The sequence below is a fragment of the Narcine bancroftii genome, chromosome 4 (genome assembly GCF_036971445.1).
Source record: "Narcine bancroftii isolate sNarBan1 chromosome 4, sNarBan1.hap1, whole genome shotgun sequence".
In the NCBI taxonomy this organism is placed as follows: Eukaryota; Metazoa; Chordata; class Chondrichthyes; order Torpediniformes; family Narcinidae; genus Narcine; species Narcine bancroftii.
This window is the reverse complement of record NC_091472.1, coordinates 35,901,480-35,928,300: the sequence shown is the minus strand read 5'-3', so window position 1 is coordinate 35,928,300 and position 26,821 is coordinate 35,901,480. Positions and strand designations below refer to the sequence as shown.

Sequence of the window (26,821 nt, the reverse complement as noted above, 5' to 3'; positions counted from 1 at the left end):
ACCAGGAGACTTCTGTACAAAGTGAAGGGAGGAAAGTTTAAGGGAGACATCAGAGATAAGTGTTTTACACAGAGAGCTGAGGGTGCCTGGAATGCCTTGCCAGGGATGGGAGTGGAGGCTGAAATACAAGGGGCAGTTAAGAGACTCTTAGACAATCCTTTGCACACCACTGACGTAAGATTCACAGGTCTATAATTCCCAGGATCCTCCCTATTACCTCTTTTAAACAAGGGCACCACATTTGCCATTCATCAATCCTCTGGCACCTCCCCTGTGGCCCAGGAGAACTCAAAGATCATAGCAATCCCCCAAATGTCTCTTCACTCCTTTCCCACAGCAACCTGGGGAATATCACATCTGGCCCCGGGGACTTGTCAATCTTCATGTTTATAAGAATATCCAACACTTACTCTTCCTTAATCTCAACATCGTCCAGCACACAAGCCTGTTCTATTCAGATCTCACCCTGATCAAGGTCCTTTTCTCTTATGAATACTGAAACAAAGTATTAATTTAGGACCTCGTTATCTTCCTCTGTCTCCGGGCACATGATGTCTCCTTTACCCTTAAGCAACCCAAACTTCATTCTAGTCATCCTTCTGTTGTCACTTATGGAGAGTGTGCCTTGGGGTTCTACTTAATCCTACTTTCCAAGGCCTTCTCATGCCTATTTTGAACTCTCTTAATTTCCTCCCTGGCTACCATGTAACTCGCATGATCCCTTCCTATTTCCTAATCTAATATATGCTTAATTCTTCCTTTTAAAAGGCAGCCTCACTTATTTTGTCAACCACAGTTCCCTTTTCCTTCCTTCCTTTCCATGTCCCAATGGAACCTATCCTGAACCCTGCTCAAGTAGTCCCTAAACTTCTTCCCCATTAGTTCTGTGCTTTCTCTCTTGAACATCTGTTTTTAGTTTACTCTTGCTAGTTGCTGCCTCATTAGCCCTTTCTCTAATTAAACACTTTCCCATTTTGTGTGATTTTATCTTTGTCCATAGCTGTGCCAAAGTTCAGGGAGTTGTGGTCACTCTCACCAAAATGCTCCCCCACAGAGTGGTCTACCACCTGACCAGGTTTATTACCCAGTACTAGCTCCATTATGGGCCCTACTCTCATCAGCTAGTCCCCATTAATGTCAAGAATCCTTCTTGGACACACCTGACAAGTTCAGCCCCATCTATCCCTCTTGCAGTCAGGAGTTGCCAGCCAACATTATGGAAGTTTAAGTCTCCCTTGACAACAATCCTGTCATTTCTGCATCATTCCAAAATATGCTGACTTATCTGTTCCTTAGTGTCCTGGGAGCTATTTGGGGACCTATCGACTACTAGAACAGAAATTGCTCCCTCCTATATCTAACTTATGCACACAGATTTAGTAGACACATCCTCTATAGTGTCCTCCCTTTCCAAACCCATGATAGTTATATAACTCCCCCCTCTCCCTTGCTTACCTCCCATCCTATTCTTTTTAAAACACCTAAACCCTGGTCCCTGCATCAGCCAATCCTGCCCTTCCACCAGCCACATCTCTGAAAAGGCCACAACATCGTAATTCCACATACTGATCCATGCTCTAAGTTTATTTCCTTTATTCCTAATATGCCTAGTATTGCAATAGACATATTTCAAACCTTTTAATTGACTACATTTATGTTTCCTCCCCTGCCTGTCCTTCCTCACAAACTCGAAACATATTGCATCATGCTTTTGACCTTCTGCCCTATTCTCTGCACTCACTTTCTGGTTCCCATCCCCCTGCCAAATTAGTTTAAACCCTCCCCAACTGCTCTAGCAAACCTACCCACCAGGATATTGGTACCTTTCCAGTTCAGGTGCAGCTCATCCTTTTGGTACAGGTCAGACCTTCCTCAGAAGAGATTCCAATGATCCACAAATCTGACTCCCTGCCCCCTGCACCAACTCTTCAGCCATGCATTCATCTGCTACAACTTCCTATTCCTACCCTCACTGGCGCGTGGCACAGGCAGCGATCCCAAGATTACCACCCTTGAGGTCCTGCTTTTCAACTTCTTTCCTAGCTCCCTATATTCTCTCTTCCGGACCTGATCACTACTCCTATCTATGTCATTGATCCCCATGTGGACCATGACATCTGGCTGCTCACCCTCCTGCCTGGGAATGCTGTGGGCTCAATCCGAGTTGTGCTGATCCTGACCTCCTGGAGGCCATATACCATCTGGGAGCCTTGATCATATTCACAGAACCTCCTATCTGTTCACTCAACTAATGAATCACCAATGCTCTCCTCTTTTACCCACTTCCCTTCTGAGCCAAAGGGCCAGAGATGTGACCACCTCGACGTCCCTGATAGATTGTTTTCCCCCAGCAGTATTCAAAATGTGTATTTATTCTTGATGGGAATGGCCACAGAGGTGTATCCTATAGCATCCATTCTGTACTGTAATCTGAGTATCATAGAGCTATTTTGCTTTGAAGGGTGGGTCAACCATTATTTGTGTTCAGAGATACTATCCAGGATATATACACTTCTGAACTAACTTCTGTGGGGTTGTTCCCTGAGAAACAAAATAATTGAATGAATTATTATTGATCTTTTATTTGATTCTAGAATTATTTTTGTGATTCATATTTTGCGAGTCAAAAAGGATGAGAAAACAAAGAATAATGGATTATTTGTTTGATGCATTAATATAATTCTTTACTCCTATTCTTATGGCAATAAGACCATAAGATATAGGAGCAGAAGGAGGCCATTTGGGGCATCAAATAAGCTCCACCATTCCATCGTGAGATGATCTATTCTCCCTCTCGCCGGCCTTCTCCCTATAACCTTTGATACCTTGACTATTCAGATACCCCTCACTCTGTACCTTAAATGCACCTAACGACATGGTCTCCACGGACATCCGTGGTCGGCTTTGTTAATGATCTTCCAGGATCCAATAGATTCCGATATGGTCATGGAGGACTGGAAAACCCCACTATTCAAGAAGGGAGGGAGGAAATTATAAACTGGTTAACCTGACGTCAGTGGCTGGGAAGTTTGTCAAGGATGAGGTACTTGGAGGCACATGGCAAGATAGGCCAAAGTCAGCATGGTTTCCTGAAGGCAAACCTATTGGAATTCTTTGAAGAAGTGACAGCAGGCTGGATAAAGGAGAAGCAGTGGATGTTGTGAATTTGGATTTTCAGAAGACCTTTGATAAGGTGCCACACATGAGGTACTTAAGAGTCCATGCTAACAGGAAAAAAACTAGCATGAGTAGAACATTGGCTGATTGGCAGGAAGCAGAGAGTCAGAACAGGGATCATATTCTGGTTGGCTGCCATTTCCTAGTGGTGATCCACAGAGGTGGTTGTTGGGCCCACTTCTTTTTGTGTTGTATATTAATGATTAGGATTATGGAATGAATGGCTTTGTGGCCGAATTTGCAGATGATATGAAGGGAGGTGGAGGAGCAGGTAGTGTTGAGGAAATGGAGAAGCTGCAGAAGGATTAGGAGAATGGGCAGAGAAGTGGCAAGTGAAATGCAATGTTGCACATTGATATAAAAAATAAATGAGCAGACTATTTTTTTAAATGGGCAGAAAATTGAAAATACCCAGATGCAAAGGGACTTGGGAGTCCTTGTGCAAGATGGCCTGAAGGTAAGCTTGCATATTGAGTTGGTGGTGAGGAATTCAAATGCAATGCTGGCATTCATTACAAAGGGAATAGAATTTAAGAGCAGGGATGTGATATTGAGGCTTTGTGAGGCACTTGTGAAACCTCTCTTGGAGTATTATGAGCAGTTTTGGATCCTAATTTTAAAAATTCTCATTGAAACATTTTGAATATTGAAAGCTATGGACAGAGTAGATGTAGAAAGGTTATTTCCCATGGTGGAACTGTCTAAGACAAGAGGGGACAACTTCAGGATCGAAAGTTGTCCGTTTAAAACACATGTGGAGGAATTTATTCAGCCAGAGGATGGTAAATCTGTGAAATTTGTTGTAACAGGTGGTTGTGAAGGCCAGGTCATTGAGTGGATTTACGGCAGAGACTGATATGTTCTTGATTAGCCAGGACATCAAAGGTTATGGGGAGAAGGCTGGGCAGTGGGCCTAAGTAGGAAAATAGATCAACTCATGATTAAATGGTGGGGCAGATGTCCTTGTTGCTAAATAAATTTTTATGCATCTCTGTTTTAAAAGGGCACTCTTCAATTCTGAAGTTGTGCCCTCTTGTCCTAGACTTCCCTACCATGGGAAACAACTTTGTCACATCTACTCTGTCCATGACTTTCAACATTTGAAATGCTTAGTCCTCCTCATTCTTCAGAACTCCAAGGAGTAAAGTTGAAGACGTTCATTCAACCATTCTTTAGAGCAATTGTAATTGATGCATTCATTTTATATTGAGTTTTTTTGAATGACTTAGTTTTTCAAGCACTTGTTTTTTTTTAAAACTGGTTTATTACCTTCTCTCATAGACAATAGCTAAGCAACTGGCAGAGGTGCTGTTACGCAGCCTTTGTGAAGGCAGCTACTGGAATCCATTTTGTGACCCACCTCCTGATTTCAGTAATGAGGAAAGTGGAGCTTCTTTCTGTGTAGACTATACACTAACTACTGGTCCTCAGCTCTACCAAGGAGACAGGTGTGTGATAAGCACTTTATTCATTTTTTTATAAAACAGTACTCTAGACAAAATGTTTCAGATTAAGGTTTTTTTTTCATTAACAATAGGTTGGATCAAACTGAAGTAAATTTCCCTTGAACACTCTCATAAATTACCCCTACATTAAAAAAAGCTGCAACATTATCACAAAATCTAGACTTTGTACACACTGTATAGATAGGAATGAGTAGAGCATCTAATTTCTGTTTGGAAGTTGTGAAATAAATGGCAAGCAATTAACATTAATGCTTCCAATGTTTTGCTGTTTCTATATTTATTTCCACTTCTTGCTATAATTTAGTGGATTTCCTGCTGGAATGGAGAGGATAATTGTGTTGCAATGAATACTGTACCTGCAATGGAATGGAAGATGTGTTGTTGAGCAAAGGATAAGATTTTCAATGTAATTAAGAAGCTGTACAAGAAAGCTACAACCTAAGATGCTGGTCTTTACTGATTGAACTGATTCCAATCAGGATAGAACTACTGTAATTTCAATAAAATCACCACTCACTCTGTAAACTTCTACTCTTAGCAAGTTCTAAAGATAATCAATGAATGTTAATTGTAACGGAGCCAAACCTTCAAAGTGCATGCTGAAGTTTCCTTCAAATCAATTATTCACTTTTGATTTTCTATGTGATACCATAAAGGAAAATTGTGACAAAAATAGAACAGCAGACTGAGCTGTATTTGAAAATGTAAAGATCAGTTGATTGGTTGTCATCCAAAAAGTTTTAACAATCCTCTTATCAAACCAGCCTCAAAGTAGCTAATATATTTCCATGCATCATTTTGTCAATGCAAATTTTCAGCAAGTGCAATCTGCAGAAAAAATCTTATTTATACTTTTTATATTGGAATTGTACTGAAGTCAGTAATTTTGAAGGTTATTTTGAAGGTCTATACAGGTGTTGTATTCTGATTATTATGTAAAAAACCCCAAAAATCTTCTTATCTGATATATAAATATCTCCAGTTTTCAGAATTACTCACAAAAGCAGCAGATATTTCATTTAATTTTGGTTCAGTCTCAGACACTGGGCAGGGTACAGTAACCTCTGTCTCCTTGTAAGTGAGATCAGCAATCACTGCAATGATCAAAACTGGACCCATTCTCTCTACATAGCAGTTCTGCACGACACATTTCATTTATGCACTCAGTCTGTGAGTGCTTGCATCATTTAATCATCACCAATTGTGTGGCAAACAAATAAGAGCCCAAGTGTAAAGGTGATTCATAGCATTATCATTGAAAGGTACAGAATAATGATGTGTAATGCATATCTTGAGACACTAGCCTTGTTTCAACAATAAAAGGACGTAATCAAGCAAAGTGAACTTGAACTCATTTAGTGTAGTTTTCTTCTCAGCCTGTTCTGCCCGGGAGATATTATTGAAGAAGCACTCCTACTCCTCCTAATCAGCGAATCAATGGTAAGCATGTCGATAACGGGACCAGAAATTCCAACCTTTTGTTGTGAAGCACTATTTTTTTATACATTTGGTCTGGAGCTTATCAACAAAATTATGAAGAGAAGCTCAGCTGCATTATAAAAGAGGAGTCTTTTTTTAAAACAAATATAAATGCCTGCAGCTACAAAATCAGTTTCTCTTGGAATAAATTGTACAAGGTCTTTACAAACTCATTGTTACTTTCTCTCAAATTAGTTTCATTGTTGTTTTCAATGTATTCAACACAATTACTTGCTTCACTAAAAAGCTTCTACTTGGATGGTAATTGGGACAAGGGAAAAGATTTGACCTTTACTAGTGAAGCTTGAAACCTCATGATTTGACCAGTCAATGGGTTTGCATCGAAAGAATAGACACTCTTTAGATATTGGAACATATTGGGCAGAATAATATTCTAGAAACTGAATTCTGTAGCAAGCAGTTTTTTTTAAAGGTTCTCCATTAAAATTGTAGTTTGGATTCTCTGTTGATGTTTTATTTTTTTTTTTTTTTTTTTTTTTTTTTAATTTTTTATTTTTCACACCATAAATCACAATAGCCATGATATACACTTTTTCTTTTCCACACATTTACAGTGACTTTTTCTCCCTCCCCCCTCCCTCCTCCCAAGCCACCCCCCCATCCCTCCCCCCTCTCATCCATTTTAGTTATACAATCTAGGTTGCATTAATTCAGTTAGACAATGTTGTCATTCAACAAAAATACACCAGAAATTCTACTGAGTCCATTTTTTTCTTCTCTTCTCCTTCCATCAACTTAGGTAATGTTTGTTCCCGGTAGGTTTTCGCTATTGTATTTAATGTAAGGCTCCCATACTTGTTCGAATATTTCAATATTATTTCTTAAACTATATGTTATTTTTTCTAATGGAATACATTTATTCATTTCTATATACCATTGTTGTATTTTCAAATTATCTTCCAATTTCCAGGTTGACATAATACATTTTTTTGCTACAGCTAGGGCTATCTTAACAAATCTTTTTTGTGCATCCTCCAAGTCAATTCCAAATTCTTTATTTTTTATGTTACTTAGGAGAAAGATCTCTGGATTCTTTGGTATATTGTTTTCTGTTATTTTATTTAATATCTGATTGAGATCATCCCAAAATTTTTCTACTCTCTCACATGTCCAGATTGCATGAATTGTTGTTCCCCTTTCTTTTTTACATCGAAAACATCTATCAGATACTGTTGGGTCCCATTTATTTAACTTTTGCGGTGTAATGTATAGTCTGTGTAACCAATTATATTGTATCATACGCAGCCTCGTATTTATTGTATTTCTCATCGTTCCAGAGCATAACTTCTCCCATGTTTCCTTTTTTATCTTTATATTTAAATCTTGTTCCCATTTTTGTTTAGTTTTACCATTTGTTTCCTCATTTTCCTTTTCTTGCAGTTTAATATACATATTTTTTATAAATCTTTTGATTAACATTGTATCTGTAATCACATATTCAAGGTTACTTCCCTCTGGTAAACTCAAGTTGCTTCCTAATTTATCTTTCAAGTAGGATCTCAGTTGGTAATATGCCAGCGCTGTATCTCCCGTTATATTGTACTTATCTCTCATTTGTTCAAAGGATAAGAATCTACTTCCTGAAAAACAATTTTCTATTCTTTTAATCCCTTTTTTTTCCCATTTTCTAAAGGCAAGGTTGTCTATTGTAAAAGGGAGTAGCTTATTTTGCGTCAATATTAGTTTTGGTATTTGGTAATTTATTTTATTTCTTTCTACATGTATCTTCTTCCATATATTGAGGAGATGGTGTAATACTGGAGAAGTTCTATGTTGTACCAATTTTTCGTCCCATTTATATAATATGTGTTCAGGTATCTTTTCCCCTATTTTATCTAATTCTAGTCTCGTCCAGTCTGGTTTTTCCCTTGTTTGATAAAAATCTGATAGGTACCTTAATTGTGCGGCTCTATAATAATTTTTGAAGTTTGGCAATTGTAAGCCTCCTTGTTTATACCATTCTGTTAATTTGTCTAGTGCTATCCTCGGTTTCCCCCCTCTCCATAAAAATCTCCTTATTATTTTCTTTAACTCTTTGAAGAATTTTTCTGTCAGTTGTATTGGCAATGCCTGAAATAAGTATAGTATCCTTGGAAAAATGTTCATTTTAATACAGTTTATCCTTCCTATCAGTGTTAGTGGTAGCTCTTTCCAATGCTCTAAATCGTCCTGTAGTTTTTTCATTAGTGGATTGTAATTGAGTTTATATAATTGGCCTAGATTTTTGTTTATTTGCACACCTAGGTATCTTATTGCCTGCGTTTGCCATCTGAATGGGGATTCCTCCTTAAATTTTGAGAAATCCGCGTTATTCATAGGCATTGCTTCACTTTTATTTACGTTTATCTTGTATCCCGACACTTCTCCATATTCCTTCAATTTCTTATATAGTTCTTTTATTGATAGTTCTGGTTCTGTTAAGTACACTATCACATCATCCGCAAACAGACTGATTTTATATTCCCTGTCTTTTATTTTTATTCCTTTTATATTATTATCTCTTCTTATCGATTCTGCTAGTGGTTCTATAGCTAGCGCAAACAATAATGGTGATAGTGGGCATCCCTGCCGCGTTGACCTGCTTAAGTTAAATTGCTTTGATACATGTCCATTTACTGTCACTTTCGCTAACGGTCCCTTATATAATGCTTTAATCCAATTAATATACTTCTCCGGTAAACTGAATTTTTGCAATACTTTGAACAAGTAATTCCATTCTACTCTGTCGAAGGCCTTCTCTGCGTCTAAAGCAACTGCTACTGCCGGTGCTTTATTTCCTTCTACTGCATGAATTAAGTTAATAAATTTACAAATATTGTCTGTTGTGCGTCTTTTTTTGATAAATCCAGTTTGGTCTAAATTTACCATTTTCGGTACCTGTTCTGCTAATCTGTTCGCTAATAGTTTAGCTATTATCTTATAATCTGTGTTTAGCAAAGATATTGGTCTATATGACGCTGGTGAGAGTGGATCTTTCCCTTGTTTTAGTATCACTGTAATTATTGCTGTTTTACATGAATCTGGTAAGTTTTGTGTCTCATCAATCTGGTTGATTACATCCAGGAGGGGCGGTATTATTAGGTCTTTAAATGTTTTGTAGAATTCTATTGGGAGTCCATCCTCTCCTGGTGTCTTATTATTTGGTAAATTTTTTATTATCTCTTGTATTTCTACTGTTCCAAATGGTTCTGTTAATTTATTTTGTTCCTCTATTTGTAGTTTTGGTAGTTCAATTTTAGTCAAAAATTCATCTATTTTCCCTTCTTTCCCTTCGTTTTCGGTTCGGTATAATTGTTCATAGAATTCTCTGAAGTTTTCCTTAATTTCTTTTGGATTATATGTAATTTGTTTGTCTTTTTTCCTTGTTGCCAATACCGTTTTCTTAGTTTGCTCTGTCTTAAGCTGCCATGCTAGGATTTTGTGTGTTTTTTCCCCTAGTTCATAATATTTCTGTTTTGTCTTCATTATATTCTTCTCCACCTTATATGTTTGTAATGTTTCATATTTTATTTTTTTATCCGCCAATTCTCTTCTTTTGGTTGTATCTTCCTTTATTGCTAATTTTTTTTCTATGTTTATTATTTCCCTTTCCAACTGCTCTGTTTCCTGATTATAGTCCTTCTTCATCTTGGTTGCATAACTTATTATTTGCCCTCTAATGAATGCTTTCATTGCGTCCCATAGTATAAACTTATCTTCCACTGATTCCGTATTTACTTCAAAGTACATTTTTAATTGTTTTTCAATAAATTCTCTAAAATCCTGTCTTTTAAGTAGCATGGGGTTTAATCTCCATCTATACATTCTTGGAGGGATGTCTTCTAGCTCTATTGCCAATAACAGGGGTGAGTGGTCCGATAATAGTCTAGCTTTATATTCCGTTTTCCTAACTCTCCCTTGTATGTGGGCTGATAACAGGAATAGGTCTATCCTTGAGTATGTTTTATGTCTAGTCGAGTAGTATGAGTATTCCTTTTCTTTTGGGTTTTGTTTCCTCCATATGTCCACAAGTTTCATTTCTTGCATTGATTTAATTATAAATTTGGTTACTTTGTTCTTCCTGTTAATTTTTTTCCCCGTTTTATCCATATTTGGATCCAAATTCAGATTGAAATCCCCTCCTATTAGTATGTTCCCTTGCGTATTAGCTACCTTCAAAAAGATATCTTGCATAAACTTTTGATCTTCTTCGTTAGGTGAATATATATTAAGTAGATTCCAAAGCTCTGAATATATCTGACATTTTATCATAACATATCTCCCTGCTGGATCTATTATTTCCTCTTCTATTTTAAATGGCACATTTTTGCTAATTAATATAGCCACTCCTCTTGCTTTTGAATTATACGATGCTGCTGTTACATGTCCTACCCAATCTCTCTTTAATTTCTTGTGCTCCAATTCAGTTAAATGTGTTTCTTGGACTAATGCTATATCTATTTTTTCCTTTTTCAGTAAATTTAGTAGTTTCTTCCTTTTAATTTGGTTATGTATTCCATTAATATTTAGAGTCATATAGTTCAGCGTAGCCATTTTATATTTTGTTTATCTTCTCTTTCCGTTTTTCCATCATTACCTTTCCTCCTTTTCCATTTCTGTTTTCTTATTTTCAACTCTTTACCAGACAACATTCCTACAACATCCAACATTTTCCTTATTCTCCTATTTCTATCTTCTTTATCCCCAATCTCCCCTTCCCCTCCTGAGTTGCCCTTTATCCCTTGTCGGACAACCACATCTCCCCTCTCCATTTGGATTTGCGAATCCACTCGCAAGCGTCAACTGATTTTGCAGTGACCGCTCTTTTCCCCCCACCCAGCCCCCCCCAGAAAAGATTTCGTTTTTTATATGTCACAAAGGTCACTCTTTTAGTTCCCTCCTTATTCTCTCTATTCCATTACCTTCCCTTATTAATTCTTGTCTATACTTTCTATGTTTTCCTCTAATTACAGATACTTTCACATATGCCCGTTGTCTCTATTCACTCTTATACCTCTTTACCCGCATACATATCAATCGTGGTCATTTTTACCCTCCTTACCCGTCTTCATCCCTCAGTCTATTTTTGTCTTTACCCACATACATATCAATCGTGATAATTTTTGCTCTCATTACCCGTCTTCATCCCTCAGTCTATTTTTGTAATTGTTCTGCAAATTTTCGTGCTTCTTCTGGATCCGAGAATAGTCTGTTTTGTTGTCCTGGAATAAATATTTTCAATACCGCAGGATGCTTCAGTGTAAATTTATATCCTTTCTTCCATAAAATCGCTTTTGCTGCATTGAACTCTTTTCTCTTCTTTAGGAGTTCAAAGCTTATATCTGGATAAATGAAGATTTTTTGCCCTTTATACTCCAGTGGTTTGTTGCCCTCTCTTACTTTTTCCATTGTCTTCTCCAGCACCTTTTCTCTTGTAGTATATCTTAGGAATTTTACTACAATAGATCTTGGTTTTTGTTGTGGTTGTGGTTTAGGGGCCAATGCTCTATGTGCCCTTTCTATTTCCATTTCTTGCTGTAGTTCTGGACATCCTAGGGCCTTAGGGATCCATTCTTTTATAAACTCCCTCATATTCTTGCCTTCTACATCTTCCTTAAGGCCCACTATCTTTATGTTATTTCTTCTGTTATAATTTTCCATTATATCTATTTTTTGGGCTAGTAATTCTTGTGTCTCTTTAGTTTTTTTATTAGATTCCTCCAATTTCTTTTTTAAGTCTTCTACCTCCATTTCTGCTGCTATTGCCCGTTCTTCCATCTTGTCCATTTTTTTCCCCATTTCTGTTAAGGTCATATCCATTTTATTTATTTTCTTTTCTGTGTTGTTTATTCTTCTTCTTAAATCATTGAATTCCTGTGTTTGCCATTCTTTAAATGACTCCATGTATCCTCTAACAAGAGCAAGTACCTCCTTTACCTTGCCTATCTTTTCTTCTTCTATTTCCCTGTACTCTTCCTCTTCCTCTTCTTCTTCCTCTAGGTTGACCATCTGTTGTTTCTTTGCTGCCCTTTCCTCCTCTTCTTTCTTGTTTCCATTGTCTTCTGTGGTGTCTTCTTGCTGCAGGTGTTCTGCAGCTGTCGTTGCCGGCTGTGGAGATCGACTCCCCAGCTGGTCCCCCCTCCCGTCGGTGTGTTTTTTTGTATGCGCATCGCGCATGCGCGAGGAGTCGCGCATGCGCGGTTGCGCACTTTTACTCGGCTCTGTGAGCCATTGTTGTAGTTCTCTTTCTACCGACCTGAGGTAGTGGGGTCTTCTCTCCGCAGCGGGCCTCTTCGGACAGGTAAGGCCTTCACCTTTTTCCTCCGTTGTCTTCTCTTCCTCTCTTCTTTCCGTTGATTTTGATTTTTCTCCTTTTGTCTCCATCTTCTTTCCACCTTTATATTCACTTTTCTTTAACTTGTATTTCTGTGCCTTTGTATTTTCTCTCGTTTTTCCCGACTTTTCTGGAGAGGGCTGGAGTTCACCGTCCGGCCACTACTCCATCACGTGACTCCCCCTGTTGATGTTTTATTGATGAGTGCACAGACTTCTGTTGTGAAGACAAGAAATACAGCATGTAAAAAAAATGGACATGGAAATTGTAGTCAGATGTAATAAGTATACTGAGATGTAAAATATGGAAAGTCTAGACATGTTGAAATCATGTGCAGTAGAAATGTACACAAGGAGTCAGGAGAGAGCTTCAGAAGTGCACATTCGGCAAGAGAAAATAAACAATAATTATTAAAAGATTGAATTTTTGGTTTTACAATCAGAATAGTAAAGTTCAAATTCATATATGCTAAGGCATATATGGCCAAATATTAAAAGGATACTGAAAAATGGCTTTACCATGGAGGCTATTGAACAGGAGCTCTGAGAATGCTGTGCGAGCTTCCTTCAGGAGAGTGAATCCAAGGAAACTATCCTGTCCAATTGGAGTGCCTGGCCAAGTACTTTAAATCTATTCTAACCAACTTGCCATATATTCACGGATATCTTCTACATCTCACTCTGGCAGGGCATGGTACCCACCTGTTTCAAACAGGCCTCAATCATACTTGTGCCCAAGAAGAGTGAAGTAGCTTGCCGAAATGACCAATGATAAAGTGTTTTACTTTGTGTATTGCATTATTTGTTTACATTTCTTTATTTATTTACATTTGTCTTTTTTATATATGTATCTTTTCTTGAGTTCAGTTTTTGCACTAATAAAAAGAAGTTCTGTTTGGCCCACAGGAGAAAAGAATCTCAGGATTGTATGTGATGTTAAGAATGTACTCTGACAATAATTCTGAACTTTGATATCATTTGATTGTAATTTTCTTCCTCTCACATGGCAAAGAGAAGGATTAGCAGCCAAAAGAATATGGAGTAAAGTTATAGAATACATTATCACATTAAATGGGAGGCATGCAGTCTTCCTAGTTTGCTGATGATATGACTGTGGTGGGCCTTGTTAGTAAGAATGAGGAGTCAGCATACGGAGATGAGGTGCAGTCACTATCGGACTGGTGCAGAGGCAACAACCTGTATCTGAACGTTAATAAAACAAAAGAGATGGATGTCAACTTCAGGAGGCCCTGGGAGGACCACGCTCCGCTGATCATTGACGGCTCGACCACTGAGGTCATCAAGAGTATCAAGTTCCTTGGAGTACACTTGGCAGAAAATCTCACCTGGTCCCTTAACACCAGCTCCGTAGCCTAGAAAGCCCAGCTAACCCTAACCTTAACCCTCTACTTCCTGCCAAGGCTGAGGAAAGTTCATCTCCCACCCTCCATCCTCACTACATTCTACAGAGGATGTATTGAGAACATCAACACATGATTGCCTGTTTTGGAAGCTGTAGCACCTCGGACCGCAGGTCCTGCAGAGGATAGTGAAGTCAGTGGAAAAGATAATGGGAGCTCTTTTCCTACCATGAAGGACATCTATAACACTCGATGCAGGTGAAAGGCAATAAACATTGTGAAGGAATCCACACTCCCCTCATGTAAACTGTTCTCCCTTCTGCCATCTGGTAGGAGGTACTGTAGCACTCAGGCCCTTATGTCCAGATTGGGCAATGGTTTTTTTTTTCTCCAAACCATCAGGCTCCTGAATTCCCAGAAAATATGTAGATAGTGTACCGTGGACATTTACTGTATATGTCTTACTATTTTAATATTTAAATGTATTTAACTTCTAAATTATATTTATGTAAATATGCTCCATCATCCTGGAGAAACGCTATCTTGTCTTTACTGTGCGAGCATGTTATGAACGATAAAGGTGACTTGAATTGAAATACCTTACTTTTATTTCTATCTTATTCCTATGCTTATCATTTAAGAATAAATTAATTTTGAGGAACAGGCCAAGTTGATCAAGTATTCCTCTTTCAAATAAACTTTTACCACTATTTTCTTTAATCAGCATCTGGGGGAAAACCAGTATTTATTGTCCTTAAGAAGGTGATAAGCTATCATCTTGTAACATTGATGAAGGTTCTTCATACTGTGCAGGTTTGGAATCAAATTATGATGTAGGGCTACAATTAAATATTTCCAAATCAGGATCCATGATTTGCTGTATTTCACATTTCCTAATAACATAAAAGGGGTATTTTTGGCCAGTAAGTCCATGCTGGCCCTCAGAACAATTGAATTTCCCCCAAATTTTCCTGCAATTTATTCCTTCTCGGAGGGGAATTTGCCAGAGATGGTGTTCATGTGTGGCATGGTTAGCGTAGCGGTTACAATGCTGTTACAGTGCTAGCAACATGGGTTCGAATCTGGCACTCTCTATAAGGAGTTTGTACATTCTCCCCATGTCTGCCTGGCTTTCCACTGGATGCTCCAGTTTCCTCCCACCCTTCAAAACGTATGGGGATTGTAGGTTAATTGGGTGGAATTGGGCGACATGGGCTCATGGGCAGAAATGGCCTGTAACCTTGCAGTATGCCTGTATGTATGTAATTTTCCTTGGTCCTCCTTGGTGAGAGGTTGTAGGTTTGGGAGCCACTGTCAGTATTGCCTTGAATGATTATTGTGTATTTTATAGATGGTTCATGTTGTGTCAGCTGTGCATTGATGGTGGAGGCTATGAATGTTTAGGGTGGTTCATGAGTACCAATCAAATGGGTTGCTTTGCTTTGGATGGTGTTGAGATCTTTAAGAGCTATTGGAGCTGGATGAGTACAGGCAAATAAAGATGATTTCATGTAGATGGAATGACTTTGATATGTCTGGAGACTATCTGGTTTATCAACATTTCAGGGTTACAGGTGTGTCAGGAAAGATGGCAGCTGAACATCCCAGGGTACAGGTGCACCAGAAAAGACAGAGGTGGGTATAAAAGGAGGATGTTCTGGAGAATGTCACAGCAATGGTCAGAGATGACATTACAGATGGGTGGGTTAGTGGAGCTGAGGAACAAGAAAGACATGATCATCTTGTTGGGAGTGTACTACAAGCCCCCAAATAGTCCTTGGGAATTAGAGGAGAAAATAGGCCAGGAGATTTCTCCAAGTCAAATAGAGTTGTCCTTGCAGGAAATTTTAATTTTACAAATATTGATTCGAAAAATCTTGGTGTGAAAGGATTAAATGGAGTAGATTGTGTCAAATATATTCAGGAAAGGTTCCTCTGAAATTGTGTAAAGGAGAGGGCCACACTTGATCTAGTCTTGGGAAATTGAGAAGGACAAGTTGATGTAGTATTCATGGATGAGCCTTTGGGGAACATTGCTCAGTTAGGTTTAAGATATTTATGGAGAGAGACCGGGCAGGACCTCAAGTTAATATTCAGAATTGGGGCAAGGCTGACTTTGATGGTATAAGACGAAAAACAGGTCAAGTTAATTAGAACAGGTTGTTTGAAGGAAGAGGGACATTTGGAAAAATTGATGTTTTTAAAAATGCGTCAATGAGAATCCAGGACCTGCATGTTCCTTTGGAGTGAGGAGTTGGACATGTCAGCATAGGAATCTTGGATGACAAGGAACATTCAGGCTCTGATCTAGAGCAAGAAGGGGGCATGGGGCAAGTATAAACAGCTGGGGCAAGTGTACACCTGGATGAGTTTTGGGAACTGAGGAGCAAGCCAATAAAGGAAATCAGGAGGGCAAGAGAGGACAGGATCTCGCTCTGGCAGATAAATTAATAACTCCAAGACTGGGGAACTTGGGACAGTCAATGGTAGTGTTTTGAGAACAGTCAATATTACAGTTGAGGAGGTACTGATGGGTCTGATGTGTTTGAAGGTAGACAAATCTCCTGTGCCTATCAGATGTACAGATGTATCCAAGGACACTGGGATGTGAGAGAGGAAATATCAGGTACCCTTGCTGAGATTTGTGAGTCATCATTCAATACAGGTGAGATTGGAAGGTGGCAAGTGTTGTACCTTTATTCAAGAAGGGATTCAGGGAAAAGCCTGGGAACTACAGACTAGTGAGACTAACATCAGTGATTGGTAAGTTACAAGAAAGTATTCTGAGGGAGGTGTACATGCAGATGGTTGGATTATAGATTGTTAACTTGGTTTTGGAAGTGGGAGGTCATGTCTCACAAATCTGATGGAGATTTTTGAAGATGTGACCAAGAAGGTTGATGAGAACAAGCTGTGAACGTTGTATGTTTGGATTTCAGCAAGGAATTTAATAAGGATCTGCACTCTAGCCTGCTCTTGAAGTTCATATTGCATGGGATTCAAGACATGAACAGAGATTTGATAGAAAATTAGCTTCATGGAAGAAAGCAGAGGTAGATGGTACAGGTTGTTTTTTCAGAATGAAGGTCGATGACTAGAGGTGTTGCACAGAATTTGGGGCTGGGCCCATTACTGTTTGCCATCTCTCAATGATTTTGATGTAAATGCATATGGCACGATTAGCAAATTTGTGGATGACTTTAAGGTGTCTGGCATTGTAGATATTGAAGACAGTTCCTGAAGATTGAAGCAGGATCTTGATCAGGTGGATAGGTGGGGAGAGGAATGGTTGATAGAATTTAGTCCAGAGAAATTTGAGGTGTTGCTTTTTATATGGATAGAGCCTACAAAATGAATATGAGTGTTATTCATTATGTAAGTTGAGAGGTCATATTTCAGTTGTATATCACTTTGATGAAGCCCAGTTATGGAGTATTGTGTTCAGTTTTGGTTATTGTGCTGCAGGAGAAGTGTTGTCAAGCTGGAGATGATGCAGAGGAGATTTACGAGGATGCTGGATGGACTTGGGGGTCTGGGCTATTGAGAGAGGTTGAGCAGGCTCGGGCTTTATTCCTTGGAGAGCAGGAGGATCACTGGTGATCTCATAGAGGTATACAAAATCATGAGGGATAGAGTGGATGAACGCAGCATCTTTTGCCCAAAGTATGGAAATCGGTAACCAGAAGACATTGATTTACAGTGAGGGGAGAGCTTTAACAAGAACCTGACTTTTCAGCTTTTCCACAGAAGGTGGTGAGTGTATGGAACAGGCTGCCAGAGAAGGTCAGAAACATGGATAGGATAGGTTTGGACAAATATGGGGCAAATGTCGGCAGTGTGTATAGGACTTTTGTTTTTGCCATGGGCAAGTTGGTCCAGATGACTTATTTCCAATTTGTCAGTCTCTATGATTCTGATTTGCTGTTATTGTATCTGTGGATTTGGACAGGTGTATCTGTGGCTGGTCCAGGTGAATTTTGGTAAATGGTAATGCCAAATTGTTAGAACCATAGCACAACAGAACAGCACAGAAACAGGCCCTAGTCTATGCCAAATTATTATGCTGCCTAGGCCCATGGGCCTGCACTCATCCAAAGCCCTCCATACCCCTCTCATCAATGTATGTGTCCAAATTCTTCTTAAATGTTAATATTAACCCCACATTTAGCACTTCAATTGGCAGCTTGTAGCACACTCTGTTAGAAGAGGTTCACAAGATCACAAGAAAAAGAAACAGAAGCAGGCCATTTGGCCCATCGAGTCTGCTCAGTGAAACCTCCATGAGCTAAATTGTTCTCACATCTAGTTTCAAGTTCCAGCCTTGTCCCTATATCTCTTGATACCCTGACTAATTAGATACCTTTCAATTTTCTCTTTAAATTACCGCAAAGATCCTGCCTTAACAGCTGCATGTGGCAATGAACTCCACATATCTACTACCCCTTGGTTAAAGAAATTTCTCCTCATCTCTGTTGTAAATTGGTACTTTTTAATTCTAAGACTGTGCCCTCTAGTCCTGGACTCACTCATCCTGGGAAACATCTTATTTACATCCACTCTGTCCAATCCATTCTTTATTCAAAATGTTTCTACGAGATCCCCTCTCATTCTTCTGTATTCAAATGAATAGAGTTGAAGAACTGCTTAGTGCTCCTCATATGTTATCATTCTTATTCCTGGAATCACTCTGGTAAACCTCCTCTGTACCTTCTCCAACCTTGCTATATCTTTTCTAAGATGTAGGGCCCAAAACTGCACACAATACTCCAAATTTGGCCTCACCATTGTCTAATACAACATTACTATAACATCCCAACTCTTATATGCAATACTTTGATTTTTGAAGGTCAATATCCCAAAAGCTCTTTACATCCCCATCTAACTGTGACACCACTTTGAGGGAATTATGTATCTGCATTCCCAGATCCATCTGTTCTACCAAACTCGTCAGTCCCCCAACATTTACCATGTATGTCCTTTCTTGGTTCATCCTTCCAAAATGTAACACCTCACATTTGTCTGCATTAAATTCCATCTGCCATTTTTCAGCACATTTTCCAGCTGGTTCAGATCCCTCTGCAAACTTTGAAAGCAGCTGTCCACCACGCCTCCAATCTTGTGCCATTTGCAAACTTGCTGATCAAGTTTACCACATTATCATCCAAATCATTGATATAGATGACAAGCAACAATGGTCCCAGCACTGATCCCTGAGGCACACCACTAGTCACAGGTCTCCAATCTAAGAAGCAATCATCCACTACCACTTTCTGGGTTTTCTCATGTAGCCAAATGCCAAATCTAATTTACTACCTCACTGTGAATACTGAGCGTCTCAACTTTCCTGACTGACCTCCTTCAGCCTTTTCTTCATCAACTTTCCTGGTGATATCCTTGAAAAACTCTTATAAGATTGGTTAAACACGACCTAACGTGCGCAAAGCTATGTTGACTATCTCTAATCAGTCCTTGGCTAACCAAATAATTATAAAACTGATATTGTAGAATACCTTCCAATAATTTACTTACTACTGACATCAGGCTCACCATCCTCTAATTTCCAGGGTTACTTTTGGAGCCTTTTTTAAACAATCAAACAAGATGAGCTAGCCTCCAAACACCACACCCGTGCCTGTTATTTTAAATATTTCTGCTAGAGCCCCTGCAATTTCTACACTAGCCTCCCTCAAGGTTGGAGGGAAATCTGTCAGGCCCTGGGATTTATCCACTCTTATTTGCTTTAAGACAACAAGCACCTCCTCCTCTTTAATCTGTATATGTGTGGCAGCCCGCCATGTGGTGATCGAGCTGGCACTTTGGGCGATGAGAGCAACCAAAGACCAGCAGCCTGCACTGGGCCCAACAAGCGAACTGGTGGGTGAATGGCAAGGGCAGCTTAAAGGCCAGCGACCCCAAAATGGCGCTGGCCTTGCTGGACAGCCAACAGACAGGGACAGCGCGCGGGGAAGAAGGGCATTGTTGTGCAGAGAAGTACCCGCGTGTGGGAAACGCACTTTTGTTATGCATGGTGTTATGTCAGCTCAGGGGGGCCATGGCGGGAACAATGCAAGTCGGGCCTGAGCTCTAATAAAACACAGAACTTAACCTGACTACAATATGTGTGTCTTTTGAGTAGTGTGCAGCTACAATTGGTGACGCCGACGATTTAGACAGCATCTAAACCCAGCAATGAGCGAACAGGCAGCAGACAACATGGTTGATCTCAAGCTGCCGACCTTCTGGACGAATCAACCACGCGTGTAGTTTGACCAGGCTGAGGCACAGTTCCAGGTCTGGCAGATAACAACAGATTCCACCTGGTACTACCACGGGGTGAGCTTTCTGGACCAGGACACAGCAGGCTGGGTGGACAACTTCATTCAGGAGCCACCATCGGAAGGTGCATAACTGCCTTCAAGGACTTGCTGATCGAGACCTTCGGGCTCTCACGGTGTGAGAGAGGGGCACGTCTGCTCCACCTGTCAGCCCTCATGAACGAGATGCTGGCCCTCCTGGGAAAACACAAGCCTTGCATCATGTTGCAGCAGGTATTCCTTGAGGAACTGCCCAAGGACATCTAACTGCTCCTGGCTGACATGGATTTCAGTGAGCCCCCGGAAAGTCACAGCATGAGCAGACATTCTGTGGAAACGGAAGAGAGAGTGCTCAGTGTTTGTGGGGCTCATCACTAAACGCTGCAGCCAGACCCGTGGAGAGCTGCCGAGAGAACAGCAGCACCCCAGAGGAAGTGATCCAGACGACCTGTTGCGTTTCTACCTCAAGAGATGGGGCTCTGGAGCCCACTGGTGCAGGCTGACATGCACATTTCAGGGAAACACCGGGGCCATTCGTCGCTAATGAGCACAACGGCTGGCCACCAAGACAGCCTCCTGTACATTTGGGACTGGCAGGCCAGATGACACTTCGTTGACACAGGAGAAGAGGTCAGCGTCCTGCCCCATCAGGACAAGATAATAAGAACAGGCAGTCGGCCCTGACGCTGAGGGCTGCCAACAACAGCACAATTCAGATCTATGGTACCCGCCAGGCCCAACTGCAGTTGGGAGGCAGTCTCTTTTCTTGGGCGTTCACGCTGGCAGCAGTGGAATAGCTGCACTTCAAGTGAGACTTCCTGTGTGCCCAGAGCCTGCTAGGGAAGGAGATTAGTCCACGCCAAGACTTTTCAAACCTTCCCCCTCAAAGACACCAGGCTTCCAGCACTCCACCTGGACTCTGTACTGAAATTGGACTGGCCGAGTTCTCTGCAATGCTCACCCCACAATTCACCATGCTGATGACCCAACGCGGAGTACAGCACCACATTCTGACCCAGGGCCCTCCACTCCATGCAAGGGCAAGACACTTTCCTTCAGAGAAGCTCCCCTGCATATGGTACCCAAAGCAACTGGGGGCTGCAGACCATGCGGCAACTACCACTGGCTCAATGAGGCCACAACACCGGATTTGTACCCCGTGCTGCATATCCAGGATTTTGCGGCTTACCCGGACGGGGCAACAATCTTCTCCAAGATGATATCCCTAAGACCACCATCATCACCCCGTTTGGCTTCTTCGAATTGCTTTGGATGCTGTTTGGGCTAAAGAATGCTGTACAGACATTCCAGCAACTCATGGACGCAGTGGGTCGAGATCTGCACCTTAGTGTACCTGGATGACATCCTGGTGGTGAGCATGAACCAACAGGACCATATTGCGCACCTCTGCAACCTCTGAACCTGACTGAGCGAGTTCGGCCTGACAGTCAAGCGAGCCAAATGCCAGGAGGCCATCGACTTCCTGGGCAACAGGATAACCAGGGAAGGAGCCAGACTGTTACCCAGTAAAGCGGAGGCCATCCAGATGTCCCCCAAACCCAACATGACCAAGGGAGTACAGGAGTTCGTGGGGTGATCAATTTTTATCACAAGTTCATTTCCTCAGCTGTCTGGATCAAGTGGCAACTTGTTCGCCCAGATGACAGGCAAGGCAAAGGACATCACCTAAGATGAGGAGTCAGCGGAAGCCTTCGCAAAGGACAAGGAAGCCCTGGTGGACGCCGCTCTCCTGGCACATCCCAGGTCAGACGCTCAAACGGCCCTGATGGTGGATGCATCAGGAACGGCGATTGGCGGAGTTCTGGAGCAGCAGATCAAATGAAGTTGGCAGCTGCTGGCTTTCTTCAGCAAACATCTGCCGCCTCCAGAACTGAAGTACAGTGTTTTTGACAGAGAGCCACTGGCATTGTACTTGGCCATCTGCCACTTCATGTACTTCCTAGAGGGCAGGTCCTTCATGGCTTTCACAGACCACAAGCCCCTGACTTTTGCCTTGACTAAGATCTCGGACCACTGATCAGCCCGCGAGCAACAACACCTGTCTTATATCTCGGATGAGGCCACAACTCCGGATTGGCACCTTTCCGGCAAGGACAACGTAGTGGCCGACACACTATCCAGGCAAAGTATCAATGTGCTATCAAGGCGAATGGACTTTGTGGCACTGGTGAAGGCGCAGCAGAAAGATGAGGAGATGCCCCAATACAGGACTGCCACTTTGGGACTACAGCTCCAGGCATCCCAGTCGGCACAGGTAAAACCACCCTCCTGTGTTATGTGCCCACCGATCAGGTCAGACCCATCATCCCAGTGGCTTGGAGATGACAGGTTTTTGACTCCATCCACACACTGGCTTACCCATCCATCAGGACTACTGTTCGGCTGGTGGCCAACCAACACACGTGACATGGATTGTGGAAACAGATCAGTGGGTGAGCGAAGGCGTGCACACAGTGCCAAACAACCAAGGTAGAGCAGCACACCAAGACCTCACCTCAGCACTTTGAGCTTGCAGAACGAAGGTTCAACCACGTCCATTTGGACATAGTAGGACACTTGCCAGGATCCCAGTATTTCCATTATCTGTTCATGATGGTCGACTGCTTCACCAGGTGGCCAGAAGGAGTCCCGCTTGCAGACACGTCCACAACTTCGTGCGCCAGGGCCCTCATCTCTACCTGGGTGGCATTTTGAGTTACCATTCCACATCACATCCAACAGCAGGACCCAGTTCACCTCCAGTCTGTGGTCTGACCTCGCCAGTCTGTGGCGTGCCCAGCTGCAACATGCAACAGCGTACCACTCACATTCCATTGGGTTGGTGGAGTGCTTCCACAGACACCTCAAAACCGCATTATGACCAGACTCTAAGGACCCACCTGGGTAGATGAGCTACCATGGGTGCTGTTGGGTATCCGCACAGCAGCCAAGGAGGACCTCAACACCTCTTCGGAGCTCCACTGGTGGTCCCAGGCTGACAGTAGGATGACTCTGTAGCATTTGTGACAGAGTATATAGATATGTTTTTGGGAGATAAATTGGGAAAAGTTTGTTAAAGTGGGTTACATACAAATACTTTCAAACAGATCTTATTTGAAATACTGGAGCTCTGTCCAATGCTAGACATATCAGGGCGTCAAAGCTTTTGCAAGAGTTTTGAAGAGTGTTCAAGAGAATTCACTAATGGATTGTTGTTTACAAAAGGTAACAGATGAAAGATCTTGCTGGAGCCATAGATTGTCTGGAAGAGAATTTGTTGTTCCAGGAGGGTCATGTGGTTTTGCAAGCAGAGAGAGTCAAATAGGCTTTCTCTCACAGAGAAAGATAGATAGATAGAGAGAGAGAGAGAGAGAGAGAGAGAGAGAGAGAGAGAGAGAGAGACAGAGAGAGAAATCACTTGTACAGTGTTACAGCCAGCAGACAGCAGCTGAGACTGGAACAGACAAGCTGGCAAGCTTATGGAAGACGGCCTGGTCAAAGCCTTTGTGGTTCATGCAAGAGGAGAGGATTGGCGGTCTAATGTTTCACTTGGAATAAGCGAAACAGAAAAGAACTCTGTAATGACTTGAAAAAAGATGATAACCCTGAAGGGGCAAGTTTTATCAGCAAGACACTGAAGTGGCTGATTAAAAAAAGAACAACAAATCTCTATCTGAAAACGGCAAGAACCTTCCTGAGCGGTAACCATTTACCTTTTAAGCACCAAAGCCTGGTGAACTTTATAAATGTTAAATTCTGTACACAGTATAAGAATTTCCTCCAACCGGTGAACTTGGAGGAATGAGAAGTGAGATTGGACTGTGAACCAAAGAACTTTTCTGAACTTATACACACATTACCTATATGTGCGCTGAGAATTAGAAGTGGTTAAGTAAGTCAATAGAGGTAAGTTAAAGTTTGATTCTGCTTTCATGTTTAAAGATAATTAAAAGCAACTTTTGTTCAAGTAACCATTTGTCTCAGTGAATAGCTATTGCTGCTGGGCTTTGGGGTCCTCTGGGCTCGTAACATGTTCTTCAGCAGGCTAAGGGAAAGAGTCAACAACCTGGCCCCGATTCCACTTTCCAGGGATGGACACACGAGGACCCAAAGACCTACAGGACTGTGAGTATGTTTTCATTCGCAGTGGTCCACATCATCCACTGATTCAGAAGCCAAACGAGGGTCCATTCCGGGTCACCTTCAACAACAGGGCCACGTTTGAGCTGGAGGTCAGAGGCATGACAGAGGTCTTCACCACAGATAGGCTGAAGCCAGCACACCTGGACCCGGTGCGCATGGTCAAAACACTAGTACCATGCCAAAGAGGCAGGCCATCGAAAGCTGCAGAGACTCTGCTCCAGAGGGCAATATCAAGGGCAATACCACCGGTTCTTGGGGGGGGGAGGGGGGTTCATGTGGTGGCCTGCCGCCATGATGATTGAGCCAGCGTTCCGGGTGGCAAGCTCAACCAAAGGCCAGCAGCTTACAGGCCAGCATCCCCAAAATGACACTGGCCTTGCTGTACAGCCAACAGACGGACAGCATGCGGGGAAGAAGGACATTATTATGCAGAAGAGTACCCGCATGCAAGTAACTGCTTTTGTTATGCATGTTGTGATGTCAGCCAAGAGGGGCCACGGCAGGAACAGTGCAAGTATAAATGTTGGGCCTGAGCCCTAATAAAACTCAGAGCTTAACCTGACTACACTACATGTTTTGTCTTCTTTCAAGTAGCATGTGGCTACGTATCTTCCATCACTTCACTGCTTGTTTTCCTTACTTCCGTAGACTCTGTGCCAGTTTTCTGAGTGAATATTGATGCAAAAAAACCATTTAAGATCTCCCCATCTCTTTTGGCTCTATACATAGCCAACCATCTGATCTTAAGGAGGACTAATTTTGTACCTTGCTGTCCTTTTGCTCCTAATCTAGCTGCAGAAACCCTTAGGAATTTTCTTCACATTGTCTGCCAAAGCAGCCTCATGTCATCTTTTAGCCTTCTTGATTTATTTCTTGAATTTTTTCTTGCATTTTTTTATTCTCCTCAAGTACTTCATTTGCTTCGTGTTGCCTATTACCTGGTGTATGCTTCTCTCTCCTTCTGAATCAGATCCCCAATATCCCTCGGATACCATGTTTCCCTATGCATGTTAACTTTGCCTTTGATCCTGACAGGAACATATAAACTCTCTATTCTTAAAATTTTGAAGGTCTTCTATTTACCTAGCACATCCTTGCCAGAAAACAACTTATCCCAATCCACATTTTCTAGATCCTTTCTCATTTTCTCAAAATTGGCCTTTCTCCAATTTAGAATCTCAACCCGAGAGCCATAATTTACTTGAAACTACTGGCATTATAATCACTGGACCCAAAATGTTCCCCTACACATATTCTTGTGGACTTTAGGAGGACCAGGAATGATCGCCCTCCACTACACATCAACAACTCTGTAGCAGAAAGCATAGAGAACACCGAGTTCCTTGGACTTCACGTAACTAGTGACCTATCATGGACACTTAACATCTCCTCACTTGTCAAGAAGGCATAACAGCGACTGCACTTACTGAGAAAACTGAAATGGGCAAGGCGACTGGCCACCATTATTGTCAACCTGCTATAGAAGCTCTTTCAAGAGCATTCTGCCAGCTGCATGACAGTGGGGTACAGTTGCTACAGAGAAATGGATCAGAGATCAATCCACAGGACCAGAAGAGTGGCAGAGAGGATCACTGGAGTTTCCCTCCCCCATTGACATGATTTACTGGAATCGTTATCTGAAGACGGCGCACAAAGTCATTGAGGACCCATTCCACCCTTCACACACATCTTTATCTACTCCCGTCAGCACCACCAGGCTGAGGAACAGCTTCTTCCCACAGGCAGTGAGAATGCTGAATGACCAAAGGAACTGTTCACACTAACCATCTGAGACTCTCATCAGTACCAAACAATATTTATCTATTTATTTTTATAGATATAATACTTGTCCTGCAGACTTATTTGTCTGTATGTGTGTTATATCTGGTTGTCTACGTTTTTGCACTGAAGATCAGAGAACACTGTTTCGTCGGGTTGTACGTGTGCAATCAGATGACAATAAACTTGACTTTACCACCTGTCCAGTGCAAAGTTTAAAATGTCCAACTATGACAGCTTCGTGTTTCCTGCAGCTGTCTGCTATTTCTCTATAGATTTGCTCCTCCAGTTCTCACTGACTATTGGACAGTATATATATTATACAATCCCATGAGCGTGGTCATACCTTTTTCATTCCTCAGCTCCACCCATATAACCTCAGTAGATGAGCACTCTGGTCTGTCCTGTCTGAGCACAGCTATGATATTTTCCCTGACAAGTAATGCCACTCCTCCCCCTTTCATTTCCCACACCCCTGCTCTAATGCATCTGAAACAATAAAAGCCCAGAACATTGAGCACCTCCTGCAACCAAGTTTCACTAATGGCCACAATGTGCTAATCCATGGTCTAAGCTTGTCTGCCTTTCCTACAATACTTCTTGCATTGTTGATCGACTTAGCAATCGTATGCCATTGAATGTCACGGTTAGGTGGTTAGATTTTCTCTTGGCGAAGCTAGTCGCTGTGTGGATCCTTTGTGGGACATGCTTAGACTTTAATGCTGCAGAAAGTGAAAGTGAAATGTAACAGAAATTTCAGAAAATAAAT

The 26,821-nt window shown here is 41.5% G+C and overlaps 1 protein-coding gene across 5 annotated transcripts in view; it reads left to right on the top strand.

Moving 5' to 3' along the window:
• Positions 1-26,821, top strand: part of LOC138760457 (tetratricopeptide repeat protein 7A-like) — a 402,683-nt gene that overhangs the window by 62,821 nt on the left and 313,041 nt on the right. For all 5 annotated transcript variants that reach the window (XM_069931051.1, XM_069931050.1, XM_069931054.1 and 2 more), the window contains 2 exons: positions 4,459-4,625; positions 6,020-6,083. In XM_069931051.1, coding sequence (XP_069787152.1) covers positions 4,459-4,625; positions 6,020-6,083 — 231 coding nt within the window. The remainder of the gene's footprint in view (positions 1-4,458; positions 4,626-6,019; positions 6,084-26,821) is intronic.